We start from the raw sequence: 16752 nt of genomic DNA, 5'->3' as shown, positions 1-16752 counted from the left end.
CAGTTTGGTATCATCCGCAAACTTAATAAGCGTACTTTCTATGCCAACATCTAAATCGTTGATGAAGATATTGAACAGAACCGGTCCCAAAACAGACCCCTGCGGAACCCCACTTGTTATACCTTTCCAGCAGGATTGGGAGCCATTAACAACTACTCTCTGAGTACGGTTATCCAGCCAGTTATGCACCCACCTTATAGTAGCCCCATCTAAATTGTACTTTCCTAGCTTATCTATAAGAATATCATGTGAAACTGTATCAAATGCCTTACTAAAGTCTAGGTATATCACATCCACCGCTTCTCCCTTATCCACAAGGCTCGTTATCCGATCAGAGAACATTATCAGATTAGTTTGACACGATTTGTTCTTTACAAATCCATGCTGGCTATTGCCTATCACCTTACCACCTTCCAAGTGTTTGCAGATGATTTCTTTGATTACCTGCTCCATTATCTTCCCTGGCACAGAAGTTAAACTAACTGGTCTGTAGTTTCCTGGGTTGTTTTTATTTCCCTTTTTATAGATGGGCACTATATTTGCCCCCTTCCAGTCTTCTGGAATCTCCCCCGTCTCCCATGATTTCCCAAAGATAATAGCTAGAGGCTCAGATACCTTCTCTATTAACTCCTTGAGTATTCTAGGGTGCATTTCATCAGGCCCTGGTGACTTGCAGGCATCTAACTTTTCTAAGTGATTTTTTACTTGCTCTTTCCTTATTTTCTCTTCTAAACCTGCCCTCTTCCCGTAAGCATTCACTATACTAGACATTCCTTCAGACTTCTCAGTGAAGACCGAAACAAAGAAGTCATTAAGCATCTCTGCCATTTCCAAGTCTCCCTTTACTGTTACCCCCTCCTCATTGAGCAGTGGGCCTACCCTGTCCTTAGTCTTAAGCCTTAAATGTGTGTGCAGTACTGCACTTTGCCTTAATGCTATTTATATGAAATTATCCTTTATAAATTGCTTGTTGACAAAATGCCCCAAGTTGCACATTTGAAATTTTGAGAAGAGTTATAACTGTGGTGTTAGAATAGCTGAATGTATAACTTCCCTTGCAACTGGCTCTAATCTCAGTGGAGCTTGTGATCCACTTTGCTGCTTCTCTACTAAAGGCTAAAATCCTGGTCCTGAGAACTTCCTAGTACCAACTAAGAACATAGACACAATGGATTTTCATTACTCTGAAAATGTTATGCCACCATTTTGTAGCAATGGTTGATGTTTAGGTCCTCCTAATCGCTGAGATTATAAATTTTATATGGTGTTTGTGCAGATTGATTGTTGTTTGGATTATATCAGCTGAGTTGTTTCATTATATGTTTGTTTTCCAGAATTACTCTATGGCAGTTTATCTTGTAAAACAGCTGTCTTCTACAGTGTTACTACAGAGGTTACGAGCAAAAGGAATAAGGAATCCTGATCATTCTAAAGCACTAAGTATGCCTGATACATTCAAATTCTTGATCTAAATATAAAGAAACAGCTTTTGTAAAAAGATTTTTAGCACTGGCCTCTGCTACTATATGCAAGGCTACTTTTTGTAAATCTATATTTTTGAATCATGGGAATAAGGAAGGAAAGGAAAAACCTTCTGATCCCTTCAGAAACTAAATCTTCACTAGCAGAGAAGTTGTTTATTCTGTATCACTGCACTACTGTGATAGTTACTGCTCTTTCAGGCTTCCACGCAACTCATGCTATAACTTTGCAACTCTAGCCTTTTATTTTCCCCGCAAATACTTATCATTGCTTAACTCACCCTTCGCAGGAAAAAAATATGGTGAACTCACAAACCTTCCTTTTAAAAAGAGAGAACCCTAGAATCCTTTCATTCCATTGATGGCTATCACTGAAGTATGGTCTAAATCTGAGTAATCAAAGGCCTTTGCCTGCATTATGAGCCAGCCCAGTAATACCATTGCCACCGTGGAGTAAAAATGCAAGAGAATTTTTGGCCACTCAACTAATCCGGTTTTAATTTCTTAAAAACCAGTAAACTCATTTCACCTGGCCTTTTGCTCAGAGTTCCGAATGTGAACTCAGTGGCTGACATTGTTCCCTGATACCAGCATACTGATGTGTTGACCATGGTTGACAACTTAGCTCCTCTGGCACAATGGAAGTAAAGCTCATGTGTGCAGGAGACAGTGATTGTCTGGGGGCTGGCCTAAAACTGTGGAATGACTTTCCCCACAGGACCATCCCAAACCTCATCACCTTCTTGTCTAGGTGCAAAGTGTGTTTCTTTGATCTTGCCTTCTCTAATACAAAGATACAGCAATGTGTGTGTAATTTCCGGTAACTTTAATAAAAGTAACAAACAGAACACACTGCTGTGCACATTTCTTCCCAGGGAGAGGATGAGGGAGCAAACATGTCACAGATCTTTGTCATGTTGCTTCATTTACTTCTGGAAGGTACCCAGGTACTACAATGATGAACACAGTATCAGAACCGTCATAGAATAGAACACAACTAAATGCCAAGTACAAAAATAATATTGAATAGTCCTGTGTATGAAACTATGTCAATGTAACATTATGATTTGAGATTTAAGGGCACAAAAATCAGGCAATCCAACGACGTTTCCTGAGCTATTCGTCTCCTCTCAAGGACTTTGTGCTTGGCCACACCACACTTACCAGGATACACATTAATGAAATACCCACTAAGAAGGGGCAGCTAAGGGTCATGTAGCAACTGTGGAATTGCCTGATTTCTGTGCATTTAAATCTCAACTGTGTTACTTTTGTAACTCTTTTTATAGACAAAAATGGAGGGTAGAAAGGAGGAACCAGGGCGTATATTTGACTGCAATCCTTACAACACTAATTCTATAAGAGAGCCTGCCTGGTCATGCTCTTCCTTTTACCTATCAATTCTGCCACCCTTAGTGCATTTCCCTTGAATCATTGGAGCCCCTGACTACTTATTTCCAAGAGGCAGAGCAATGCTAGCCTACATGCAGAATTTAACAACAAAATTTTTTTTTCTAATGTGCCTAAATCCAGCAGTTGACCGAAGAACTTGATATTGCTTTATTAGAGAGCTAATCCCTTTAAAATGCTTACCCATAAAAATCTAGTATTTTCATGCAGAAACCCTTTTTTAGAAATGAAATATTGTGTTGAAGAAGTTTCTCCTTTCATGGTGCTCCACTGAAGTTTTAGGAGAGTAGAAACTGCATAGGAACTACAGTCTACATATGCACACATGAATATTTTACTTCAGCTTTATAGACTGCAGGAGTTTGGGACAATATAATCAATGTTGCTCATTCCCAATAGACATAGCACACTGCAGGTTTAAAGCAGATTGTTTTAAGCATGTGTTTTACTATATCATCCTGGTGAAGTGTGTGTAACAAACCTTTCTCTGTTTTTTTTCCTTCCTTCAAATGGCAGTAAAAGAGAAACTGACTGCAGACCCAGACAGTGAAATAGCTACAACCAGTTTAAGAGTTTCTCTTCTCTGTCCAGTAAGTGTCAAAGTAACTCCTCCAAAGTTCGTTCTGATGAAACTAAAGTGGCTGTTACGGGACAATTTTTAATGCAAGTTAAAAGCTGTGTTCACTTATATGTTAACTCTGTGAGTTTGGGATCCAGTGCCTAGGCCCCATATCCAGCAAAGCACATAAGCACGTGATTAACTTTGAGCATGTGAATACAGTAGCTTCTCAAAGTTGTCCTGGTTAATGTTGTTACTGTTGCTGATCAATTAGGTTTTTGATCAATTAGGGAACATGCTGGTTTAAAGTTGTGCAATGCTTCCTTCTAATGTGTCATTTAGGAGCTGCCTGCTTTGCCCACTGTTTGCAGGAAGAGCAGCCCCTTGCAGCTAGCTGGTGGGGGCTTGGAACCAGGGTGGACCGGCAGCCCCCCCCCATCAGCTCCCTGTTCCCCTAAGTTCCCTGTGCAGCAGCTGCCAGCAGGCTAGCAATTGCAGCTATCCCTTCCCCCACTGCCATGTGCTGCTCCTGCTCTCTGCCTTGGAGCTGCTCCCTGAGCCTCCTGCTTGCTGTGCTGGGGGGGAGCTAATGTCAGGGAGTCCCCCACCCCCGGTCCTACACCCCGTTTACTCCTCCTTCTCCATATAGAGCAGGGTGGGGAGAGAGACAGAGAGAGCCTGAGGCAGCAGCTGCTGGTCTTAACTTCCTAATCCACTTAAAAAGACAATGCATTTGAGAGTGAGTCAGCTTACTTAAAGGGGCAGTGTGCATTTTTCTCTCTCTCTCTCTCTTTCTCCCAAACACAAGGTGTGTGTGTCTGTCTCTGTCTCTATGCTCAGAGGCGGCTCCAGGCACCAGCACGCTAAGCGCGTTCCTGGGGCGGTAAGCCACGGGGGGCGCTCTGCCGGTCACCGCAAGGGCGACAGGCAGATTGCCTTCGGCGGCATGCCTGCGGAGGGTTCGCTGGTCCCGTGGCTTCGGCGGACCTCCCACAGGCGTGCCGCTGAATCCGCGGGACCGGGGACCTCCCGCAGGCAAGCTGCCTGCCGTGCTTGGGGTGGCGAAATACCTAGAGCCGCCCCTGGCTATGCTGTCTCCCCTCCCCTCCATTCCTGCTGCCTTGTGGCCTGAGAGGCTACATTAACAACAATGTGTTAACCCTTGAGGGCTCAGCCAGTGCTAGTTCATCATTTAGCACAGGGGTTCTCAAATTGGGGGTCGGGACCCCTCAGGGGGTCGCGAGGTTATTACATGGGGGGTTGTGAGCTGTCAGCCTCCACCCTAACCCCTGCTTTGCCTCCAGCATTTATAATGGTGTTAAATATATAAAAAGTATTTTTAATTTATATGGGGAGGGGTTGCACTCAGAGGCTTGCTATGTGAAAGAGATCACCAGTACAAAAGTTTGAGAACCACTGATTTAGCAGCAAGGCATTCCCTAGGAAATATCCCACCCTCTTCCACCCTCTAACTTCATCACCTTAACCAAGACTCACAATCATCATAGCTGTGAACAGTATTAAATTGTTAGTATACTTTTTAAACAGTCTGTATATAGATATATAAAATAGTTTTTTGTCTGGTGAAAAGAATTTCCTTGGAACCTGACCTCCGCATTTACATTAATTCTTATGGGGAAATTGGATTTGCTTAACATTGTTTTGCTTAAAGTCGCATTTTTCAGGAACATAACTACAACCTTAAGTGAGTAGTTACTGTAGTTCCATTCACTTCACTGGAGCTATGCAAATGCTTTAAGTTAATCACCTTTAAGTGTTGATGGGTTGGGATAAAAGAGGATAGTTTATCTAGATATTGAACATAGTTTAACTCCTGGGTGCTTGGCCGTGGTACAGCCATTATTAGCAATAGGATGAATGTATCCTCGTATACATGTACACCAACAACTGGCTTCCTGGAGCCAAAGAGTTAAATTCCTGTAACTGAAGTCGATCGGTATATATGTACACTTCAATGATAGAGTTTTATTGTTTTCAATTTTAAAAAAAGAATCAATAGTCCAAAGGACATTTAAGCAAATAAAGGTTGCTGCAAAATTTGAAATAGGATTGCTTGCTTCACATACCAATCTGTGCAACTCACAAATGACTTTAATTATTAGTCCCATGGAATTTGGAAATGAGATCAAATACATTAATCAAAACAGATTTATTGAACTGTTAACTGAGGTAAAAGGAGCTGGAAAATAAGAGGAATTAAACAATAGTTTGTACATATTACAGTTCTTATCACCAGCTGAATTACAATATGAATAATTGGTTTAAACTTTATTTTGCATCCTGTATACCCTTAGTTTTCCCATGAAATGTAACATACTTCTTCATTACTGTGTGCTTTGTCATTGGTCAACAGAGTGTCTTAATTGCAGCTAAAACCTAAACTGTGTCAAGAATAAGGATGCATCTGTTTCCTGATTTGTCTAGATCCACTTAAGCGTGACGCTGAAAGTTTTCAGTTTTGAAATGCGACTCTCAAGAATAAAGCTGACTTAGCTACTTACTCTGTTGCCTGGCAAAATTGGGGCTTATTTGTAAGGTTATTAAATGGCCTCTTAGATTCTGACAATGGAAAGATATTTTGGGGTACAAAAGCTCAACGTTGCAAAGAGCACAATTCACTTTGCTGACTCTTTTTCATAAAAATATTGGTTAGGCAGATTATTATGTGTTTATAGCTGTGCTGGATATTTTGATATTTAATCTTCATTCGTAAGGCTTTTTGGTATGGCACATATTAGCTGTAATAGTATTTAACACTTATGTCACCAGATAAAAGTACTCTTTTTATTCAGCGCAAGAGAGTGCAGCGGTATTGCTTTTATAAAAAGTGAAATCCTGTTCTTAAGAGGTTTGAGAGATGTAATACAAATAATGCATTAATTTAAAGGTCAAGAACACACTTGTATTCATAATATTAACAACTTGATTTTGTTGAATCTTTGCATAGTTAAATTTTTGCTTTGAACTGTTGGAACCTCAGTACCTTAGGAAGTACTAGTACTGTGCTGTCATGGTTTAATTCTTTAAATACAATGCTCTTTTTTCCTAAAGTTAAAGACTATTTAGGTTCAGTGAAAAGCAATAATAGGAATTCATTTACTAAATCCAGGAACTATCTAATTTGTAGGCGTTAACAGTGCTAATGTAGTAGCTCAGTCACTTAAAGCCTTGTGCATCTTTTGGGGTTACAGATGTTTACTTCAGTAGCAGCTGATTGCCTTTTATTGGTACTTTTGGCAATTCATAGTTTTTGCAACCTTTTGTTTTGGTTTCCTGCTGACCAGTTTTCTAAAACAATACATCTGTTTGTTGTCCTACTCATCCCTGTTTATAGAGGGAAAGAACCGTCTATCAGTTTTACTCTTAAACATGCCTGGAAATTGATCTAGGAATAAACAAGCTTAAAGGTATTTTCTTTCATGCATAGAGATAGGAAGAGGTTTTTTTTATGCAATTTGAGATCTCATAGAGTCTGTCCTTTTAGCTAGAGCTTTTTAAATGTTAGTTCTTTGACTGAGTTTTGGTTCAGACAAATTCACATTAGAGCAGGAAGGACTTCTGCAAGGCAGTCTCCATGGCTGCAAGCTTAAAGATAGCGGAATTAAAGTTAATGCAGAAATGAAAAATTAAGTTTTTAGTGATGTGAAATATAAATGAAATACCCAAGCTAGCATTGAGAAGTAACTCTTGTGGAATAGTTTTTATTGCAGTCTATGCTTCCTCTTTCTCTTTAAGCCTAGTCTCTTCCAATAAATGGGAATGTTTAGAACAGAATATTTTAAGTATGTTTTTCTGTATCATCCTGATGATGTGTATGTAACATGCCCACACTTTGGGAGTCATCCTTCAGCGTGCCCATTGTTTAGTGCAATCTAGTTTAAAAGTGCTTCACTGTTCCTCTTTCACGATTCTGTCATTGCAGAAGTTCTTAAGGACAGATATCATATCTTCCCGTGTGTCCTGTAAAGTGGCTTTTGCAATATAAACGAAAGGATGGTGACTAATAACATACTATTCATGGTCGTGAAAATAATTCTATGACAAAACCCTTGTTTTAATTTGCTAATATGTAACTTTCCGAAACCGTCAATGCTTGGTCTCAGACGCAAGGTAAATTTTCCTTGGGAAAGTTTGAAGAAAATCTCTTCCGCTTTTTGAGAGTAAAGTCTCATCTTTTTTTCTTAAATGTTCTTAATCGCCAGTAATTCAAGTACCAGAACCAAAGACTGTAAAGCATGGCATGTATTCAGCCCAACATGAAAAATGGCTGCTAAAAGCCCCATCCTGCAGCCCTGATAGGAGTAATTCTTGCTTATAAAAGTAGTTGTGAGACTGGGCCCTAAATTTGAGAGGAGAAAAATATAAAGGTTCTAAGAGGCTGAAAAATCACCTCTGAATATGTTCCGAATTGCCTTGTAAATTGCTTTTGCAAATAAGCCCTACCCCAACTTTGTGAAATTCAAGCAGGCACCTGGAAGGAGCTGACCCAAGATTCAGCAGGCCAAGGGGCTGCTGATAGGACAGTTTTCATGAGGAAGTTTGAAAGACAATGTGTGTGTGTTTCCAAAAATAACCTCAGCCTTGAGGACAGGAGAGAATAATTGACATGAATGTTTTCCCCCCAAATCTGGCAACTATTGTGGTTCTGCAATTTTCTGCAAATTCTTATCTTCCCTTTTTTAGTTTTTCTCTTTTTATTGTGACGATAACTCCGTTCTTTACATTGACAATATATTAGGCTAAATGTTGTGAGACTGCTGCCAAAAATATTGGACTTGAACCTTTCATTGTAACTTTATGTAGTGTGTAAAGAGGATCTGTGAGTGTTTTCCATCCCCTCGGCATCTTTTACCTTAGTAACATGAACACAGCTTGGCCAGACTGAAGGATCTAACCTAATAAGTTTTCATGCCAAAGTTGGGAAATGAGACCATTGTTACTTGTCCACATTGCACACACTGTATTTAGGCATCCTATTAACTCTTAACTAGTACTCAGAAATTATATATGCAATATGGTAATGGTATTATGAGAAGAAAACTTCTATTTCTTCATGGGTGTGACATTGCATTATTTGGTGTTGTGTATTTAAGAACGAGTTCAACGTTTTATACCTCAAATCTTGTTACAATTCTCATTAACCTGTTTTTTCCTGGGGAGTTTTGTGTCACTGCGCTGCTGCTGCTATTGGTGTTTATTTTGCATCATATGTAAGCATCCAGGTTCTGGAAAACAAAAGGTCTTCTGTTTCCAACATGCTTAATCATGATACTGATTGTAGTTGGTGAATTTGTATTATGCCCAAAAGACAAATGAGCCATTGACCAACCATCTGAGGGAGATGAATTTAGAACAGATATGGATCAGGGGACTAGTACTGCATGAAAGAAATAATATGCTTGGTCATGGGTATTGGGGGAAGGGTAGCCAAATACATGGCATGCATAGCACCTCCTGCTGACTGATCTCTATACCAGCATCACTGCATATTCCTCTGGGACATGTATGACTCCCCTCTTCCATCTGTAGCTGACTTGTGTTAATGATTGAAATCCAGAGGGAAGAAGAATAAACAAAATAAAGATAAGGGTTAGAAGCTACTGTGTGGATGAATGTTGCTGAGAATGGAAGCAGGTATTTCAGGCTGCTGAAAGGTTAGAGTGACCAGAGGCTGATCTGTGCTGGGGAGGGATCGATCTAAGATACGCAACTTCAGCTACATGAATAGTGTAGCTGAAGTCGAAGTATCTTAGATCGAATTACCTCGGGTCCTCACGACGCGGGATTGACATCCGCGGCTCCCCCGTCGACTCTGCTACCGCCGCTCGCTCCGGTGGAGTTCTGGAGTCGACAGGAGTGCGTTCGGGGATCGATATACTGCATCTAGGTGAGACACGATATATCGATCCCTGAAAAATTGATTGCTACCCGCCGATATGGCGGGTAGTCTGGATGTACCCCAGATGTCCTGATTTTATAGGGACAGTCCTAATTTTGGTCTTTTCTGATATAGGCCCCTATTACCCACACCATCCCACCCCCCGTCCCGATTTTCACTTTTCCTGTCTGGTTACCCTGTTAAAGGTTGCTGCAGAGAAGCTTTGGGAAGGAAGTAGTTCACTACAAGCAGAGCCTTTGTTCTCTTTTGTTGGTGTTTTTAGCTTCTTTGATGTTTTGAGAGCGAGTGGCCACCCCTGTGGCACTAGTCCTGTATTGCCTGTTAGGAGTGCACATGACCTTGTAGCTTCTGAAACATCCTGCAGACAGTTCCATTAGGTATTTTACTTAAATGAGAGAGCTGTAATATTTTTAGGCTTTGGATTGGTTTTGGACTGTATTTTCTTTGTCAAGATATTTCTTGTCTAAATCTTAGACTGAGCCCACTCTCTATCTGTAGTATGCCGTGTGAGTGTGATCATCTACGTTGCTTAGGCACTGTTCTTTTGGAGTAGATTTTTCCATTTTGGACATACTTCAGGTGGGCAGTTGTTGATTTGGAGGATGGTGTTGGCCAGGATCCCCAGTTATGGAGCAGAGCCACATTGTGATAGGTGCTGAACAAACAGAACAAAAAGACACTTCCTGCATCAAAGGCTGGGAGTGAACATCATCATCTCTTATATAGTCTTGCACAGTGTGTCTGTAGATACTCTGCAATGCTGAAAGAGACTTAGTGTGGTAGTGGATGGCAAATTAGCTGTAGCTCCTAGTACACCAATGAGGGAGAATAATTATTTTTCATATTTATTAGTCTAAAACACTATGGTAAGTGACAAAAGGTAAATTGACTTTGCATTTTGGGCCAGCAGCGTAAAAATGAAGTGGTCTTCCATTTCCCATGTCTCAACTTCGTTTAACAAAAATCTATTTGTAGTAGGACTTGTTATTGATACTATAAAGTATACAGAAAAGCCAGAGCAAAGGTGTGTGGCTTGAATATAGTAATCAGAACTTGTATTTCTCAAAATACTTAATGCTTAGAAACTGAACTGTAGCACAGTTGTATCTTCCTGATTAAAACAGGTGAACAGCTCTTTTTCAAAAGAGGCAACAGTTGTTTTGTTTTGTTTTTTTCTCCTCCTAAAGCTTGGGAAAATGCGGCTAACTATCCCTTGTAGGGCCCTGACTTGTTCACATCTGCAGTGTTTTGATGCCACTCTGTACATTCAAATGAATGAGAAGAAACCTACTTGGGTTTGTCCTGTTTGTGACAAGAAGGCTCCTTATGAACACCTCATTATTGATGGGTAAGTAACATTTGGAACAAATACGGTGCATACTTTGTAATTGTGTTGTACCATGTCTGAGAATAGTTTATAAGCAGACATTCCTGTCTTAAATTGTATGCACATTCCCACATTTGGAGTTGTTACATGTATTTATTTCCCTGATGCTACTTATTAAAAAGAACCTAAAAACCCCACTGAAAGCAAGCACCAGCTTCTATGCACACATGCAACATTTGGATTCAGTGCTCAGCATTAGTTCTGTAGATCCCGGTCCACCTGGGCAGGAATTTGCTTCTCCAAAAGCAGTGTGTGTGTCCTGGGGGGAATGAGGAAATTATCATGTGGTTCTGTTCAGGAGAAAAAGCTTAATGTTACTGGGAAGGATCGCTCTTTCCCAAGTTGAAACGTATTTCCCAATGGTAAATCTCTATGGATTGCTACACTTGAGTCACTAAACAGCTAATATCTAGAGCTCTGTTGGTAAAGAAGATATATCAAAGTGATTATGCTATTTTAACTATTCCCTCTCCTAATCCTTCCTTTAGATTTTATCCCTTAGCAGTAGGGATCAACATAGAATATTCTTTTACAGAAGTAAGAACTAATTGTACAGTGAATAGAAAATTCATTCCTTAAAGTAGTATTGTCTGGCCACCTCTTTTGAGGCATTTTATTCATTTTACGCATTAGACCTGTCCACTTTACACATGAAATAATTCCTGAGAGCCTGCTTCAGAAATGGCTGCCCCTCAGACAGCTTGATCCATGGTTAGGCCAGCTCTGTTCACAGCCAGTTTAAGGAAGCTTTGTTTAATTTTTTGTTAACATTACTGCATCCATAGTGGAAGGAATCTTAAGGGAAACAAGCAACTGATGGTTACCCAGACAAATTGAGGTGTGCAGTTATGAGCAGTGATTGTTTCTCACTGTTTTTGCCTTGAAATAAGTGTGCTTACTTATCAATTTGTGCATCATTTCTTGATGCAATGTACTATAGTCCATTTGAGTTACCCAAATGTTTGGATTCCTAGAATACTCTTGATTATGTAAATGTCAGGGAAGTCATTGACTAAATCTGGATAAATAGGGAAATTTTTGTCATAATATACATAGCGGGGCACGAACCTGTTTTGCCAACAAGAAGTTCAACTTATTGAGGTTTGGACAATCGAGATTCTACTGTATCATTAAGTGAATGTGCAGGTTATTATTTTAAATAATAATTTAAAATTTCAGTTTCTTTGTTGAGAACTTGTATTAAGGAGAGAAAAATGCCCAAAATTCTCAAGTAGGACTAATCCTTTCAAAAGAGTGGTTCTAATTTACTTTAATTTAATCTAATTTAAAGTGCTTCTCCAGTTCCATTTTATTTTTTGAAGATGGATATTAAGGTTTTTGTTTCACAGGTTGTTTATGGAAATCTTGAAGTACTGCACAGACTGCGATGAAATTCAGTTTAAGGAGGATGGGTCATGGGCTCCCATGAGATCAAAAAAGGAGGTTCAAGAAGTAACTGCTTCTTATAATGGAGTTGATGGTAAGTCTTAAATTTTTGAAGGTGCAAGCTAAATCCCGTATTGTTAACCCACATTGTGTAAAATATTAAAATGTGGGTTTGTTTCTAAAAGAGTACTAGAATTCTATGAGCAACGGAACATGAAAGTTCTCTTCGTGTATTGGTAGCTTTTTATTGATTAATCTGAAGTAAGATGTTTGAGTAACATTAACATCCATGTGAGCCTGTCTGTATTTCTGAAGCTTTGTTAATGCTTTTTTAAAGTAGTTTTCTTTTCACTTTTGTTTTGGCTTCTAAACTTTATTTATGGCAAGCATGTGTAATTTTAATTTAACCAGGTGACGCTTGTCTTCATTGTAATGCATCTACAATATAAATTATGCCTTGAATAACTACCTTTTTTTTTAATCTTTGTAGGATGCATAAGTTCTTCTTTGGATCATCAGGTGTCTTCTCACCATCAATCAAATAAAAATAAGAAAGTAGAAGTGATTGATCTAACCATAGACAGCTCCTCAGATGAAGAGGAGGAAGAACCGTCTGCCAAGAGGAGCTGTCCTTCCATTTCTCCTGCATCACCACTGAATAATAAGGGGTAAGAATAAAGTGGACACTATTTTTAGTTAAGATGAAAGTATGTTCACGACAAGTAATGGTGAAAACAAATTTCAAGCGAAATTTAATTGCCCCTGGGAAGTTCACTATTCAAGTCTGTTGTAATGAACTCAGGACATAACTTGATACCACAAACTATGGTTTTGATCTCAGTACTTGTAACTCACAGAAAGACGGGAGTTATAAACATGGTGGTATGCTAGCAGAAGTGAATATTTGTCTTGCTGCAGCTTCACAGGCTGAAGTTTGAGTTTTACTACAAAACATAGTACAACGATGAAGCATTTTTTACTGACCTGTGATAAAAAAGGAAAACACTGGAAAAGGCCTTGAGCTAGTGTGTAGTTTAACAAACGTTTTGAGAGGCATGGAAATTAATCTGTGCTAGCAGAGAATTGCGACAACAAAGTACACAAATGAGAACAGCAGCGGTATGAGCAGGGGTGGCTCTAGGTATTTTGCCGCCCCAAGCACGGCAGTCAGGCAGCCTTCGGCAGCATGCCTGCGGGAGGTCCACGGTCCCGCGGATTCGGCAGCACGCCTGCGGGAGGTCTGTCGAAGTCACGGGACGAGCGGACCGTCCGCAGGCATGCCGCCGAAGGCAACCTGCCTGCCGCCCTCCCGGCAACCGGCAGAGCACCCCCCGTGGCTTGCCGCCCCAGGCACGCGCTTGGTGTGCTGGTGCCTGGAACCGCCCCTGGATATGAGAAACTTACATAGTGTGATGTGGGTGTATTGTCTGTTTTTGCCAAAGACTACCACCAGCAAAGTAGCTATATAGAATAGCAGAATAACCAGATAAATAGCGATGCTGTTAATAGAGCAGCACTGGCAAAACGTGCATGGATGAAAACATTGGGTCTATACAGAGGGATTGTGCCATTGTACTGATTATTATCCCAGTAATAAAAGCCACTCGGTGATCATGTGAGTCTTGTCAAGATCTCCTTGGCTGTTGCTCCATAGGAAATGACTTGTGTGGTATATAGAAATATTTGTAGGGATGTTTATGTGGACTTTTAACTATATATACATACATATAACTCTTAAATCCTCAGTATTTTTGTCCTGACTCGTGATGGCTATTCATACGTTTCTTAAGATAGGCAGTGCTACCTGTGACTAAAGTTAAAGTTGCCTAACACTTTCCATTATAAGACCTGTTTTCATATCTTTATAACTTTGACAAAATATAACCATGGGGGCTGAAATTTTCCATGCAGATTAGAGAAAAATGTGGGTCGTCTCTCCCCACCCCCCCACCCCGTAACCGTTATGCTTTGGAACAAGACTTGGAAATTTGGCGGGGGCTGTCCTCTCTGGTGTCAGGGATATGTCTTTTGCCTGAGTGACACATGCTTTTACTGTAATGCATGCCACATTTTGAATTATGTCTTCAGAACTAACTTTGGTTTTTAAAGCTCTGTAGAATGCATGTGTTGGTATTTTGGGTTTTGTTTTTTTCCGCAAGCAGAAATCTGCAATCTTCAAACTGTTTTAACATTTAAACCAACCATGTTTACAAAGTGTGAAAAACATTATTTCCTTTGCAGCATTTTAAACCTACCCCATCAAGCATCTCCAGTTTCAAGAACCCCAAGCCTTCCTGCTGTTGACACAAGTTACATGAATACATCACTTATTCAGGACTACAGGCATCCATTCCACATGACACCTATGCCTTATGATTTACAAGGTTTGGCTTCTCGCTGCTTTGAAATTGCACGTGAAAAGTTCACGCTGTTGTGAAGGAGTGGAAACATGCAATTGATTAGTGGTCCAGTCATACAAAATGTTATTTTGGGGATCATAGAAGATAATTGTATGCATAACTCAGGTTAACTCTTATTTGAAGGGATAAAAACACTGAATCTCTCCTACAAACTGTACTTCACTGTCTAAGTATAACTAAGAGTTAAATGTCATGATCATCCACATCACACTTTGGTTAAATTATTTGATTTTGGGGGGAGGAGGGGAAAGGAAGAGGGCAACGTTCTCTTGAGAAACTGAAAACCTTTTTATTTTGACTTTCACAGGATTAGATTTCTTCCCTTTCCTATCAGGAGACAATCAGGTAAGTGGTAGAAAAATGAGTAATGCAGCATAAGTTAATTTTAAGTAAATCCCTTCTAAAGGGATTCCAGAGAGTCAGAAATTGAGCTAGTGTGTAGGTTTTTGTAAAGAAGGCTTTACAAAACTTGAATGCTATGAGAAATTTTTCTGGAATAATAAAATAAACAGGAACGGAAATTCTTCTGAAGTAATCATTGCCTTGTAGTTTGCATGGCAAATATTGCATCATCGGTGTAGCAGGAAGTGAACCTGAGCAGTCTGCTTTCATTGTGTGGAGAAATGCAAAATGGAAACCACGGGCAGAAAGACCAAATGCAAATTACTTTTAAATTATTTTAAATTTAAAAAGGATCATTGGCAACTAGTATTTCTCGTTAATGTCATTTTAAAGCTGAAAGCTCACTTCTTTGGGGCTTGCTCGTACATTTGAAAAAAACCCCAAAAAAACCCGGTATTGCTGAGAACCGTGAGCCACCTACTGATTTTAAGCACAGTGTTTCCTTAAAACTGTATCTGTTTCTTGAGTGCTGTATGAGAGGTCCTTCCTACTGTAAAAATAGTATCTGACTTGAATGTCATGGTAGTGGGTGGTTGTCTCTCTTAATTTTGGCCAAAAGATTCTATTGAAGTATGAGTAGTTTCTTTCCAATAGATGGGTTGGTTTTTTTTTTGGTTGGAGAGGGGTAAGAAAGGGGTAAGAAAGGGAAATTACACTGCTTCTCAACCATCCCAATAGTACCTCAGTATAGTCTGGAATTGTGAGAGATGGCTTACTGTCCAGTAGGAGCAGACAGCACTAACTTTGTTTCCAATTTTCTTCTGGCTTTAGAAACAAAGTTTTCAGTCCACTTGCTTGTACAAATTGTTTTACAAAGTAATACTTGGATAACACAGAATAGACAAATGGTTGTCAGTTTCTAGAATCCAGGAAGCTTAGAATACACAGATACTTTGTACTTCCTTTGTGCTGCTGTAAAGAAAACCTGTGGAATCAGAAGTGTAACTTTACAATGTTGTCTTTTTTCCACAGCATTACAACACTTCCCTTCTTGCCGCTGCAGCGGCGGCAGTTTTCTGCATCCGATGATCCAGAACTCTTGCACCCTCGTTTTTTCCCATACGCTTCATCCCAGATGTTTCTTGATCAGTTGAATGCAGGAGGCAGCAGTACGCTCCCAGCCACTAATGGTAGCAATAGTGGCAGTAACAGCAGTCTTGTGTCCTCCAACAGCTTGCGAGAGAATCATGGCCATCCAGTTGCAAATCGAAGCAGCACAGACACGGCATCGATCTTTGGCATACCAGACATTATTTCATTGGACTAATTCGTGGACTACATGAACTTGTCAGAAAAAGAGATCTTTGTGCTTGGTTTTATCTTACTCTATTTAGAAATGTAGACAAGGTGTTTTTTCCTTTTTTAGGAAAAAAAACTTAAGACATGTACAGAGAACAAAACTATATTTTCAGTTTTACTTTTGTATATAAACCTAAGATGGCCTGACTGGTAAAACAAAACAAAACAAAAAGAAAAAAAGTACAAAAAGGAAAAAAAAGAGAGAAACTTCAGTTCATTTTTCTGGATGCTGAAGATTTTACACTTATGCATTTGTCCTGTGAGTTACTTATTTTAGTTTGGACACAAATGGCATTATTTTCTTCACAGTAATGTTAATGAAAAAGGAAAGGAATTTCTGAAGTTTTACGTTGCAGGAGGATTTTTCTTTTGGAAACGCCATTTACAATTGATGGTAGAACTGAATTCCTCTTAACCCCGTTTCAACACAGATTTATTATGCTTAAAGTGATATAAACCCTACTTGTACTGTTCCACACCAGCATTCC

At 39.7% G+C, this 16752-nt stretch overlaps 1 protein-coding gene across 1 annotated transcript in view; it reads left to right on the top strand.

Annotated features, from left to right (window-relative positions):
- The window catches only part of PIAS1 (protein inhibitor of activated STAT 1), an 84977-nt gene extending 68648 nt beyond the window's left edge, over positions 1-16329 (top strand). Inside the window, 9 exon segments of the mRNA XM_030578861.1 lie at positions 1335-1440; positions 3408-3481; positions 10558-10718; positions 12107-12237; positions 12634-12811; positions 14385-14527; positions 14871-14908; positions 15938-15985; positions 15987-16329. Coding sequence (XP_030434721.1) covers positions 1335-1440; positions 3408-3481; positions 10558-10718; positions 12107-12237; positions 12634-12811; positions 14385-14527; positions 14871-14908; positions 15938-15985; positions 15987-16232 — 1125 coding nt within the window. The 3' untranslated portion in view covers positions 16233-16329.
- Positions 16330-16752: the final 423 nt, after the last annotated feature.

The sequence above is a fragment of the Gopherus evgoodei genome, chromosome 10 (genome assembly GCF_007399415.2).
Source record: "Gopherus evgoodei ecotype Sinaloan lineage chromosome 10, rGopEvg1_v1.p, whole genome shotgun sequence".
Taxonomy (NCBI): domain Eukaryota; kingdom Metazoa; phylum Chordata; order Testudines; family Testudinidae; genus Gopherus; species Gopherus evgoodei.
The sequence above is the reverse complement of the archived record's forward strand: the minus strand, read 5'-3'. Positions and strand labels throughout refer to the sequence as shown.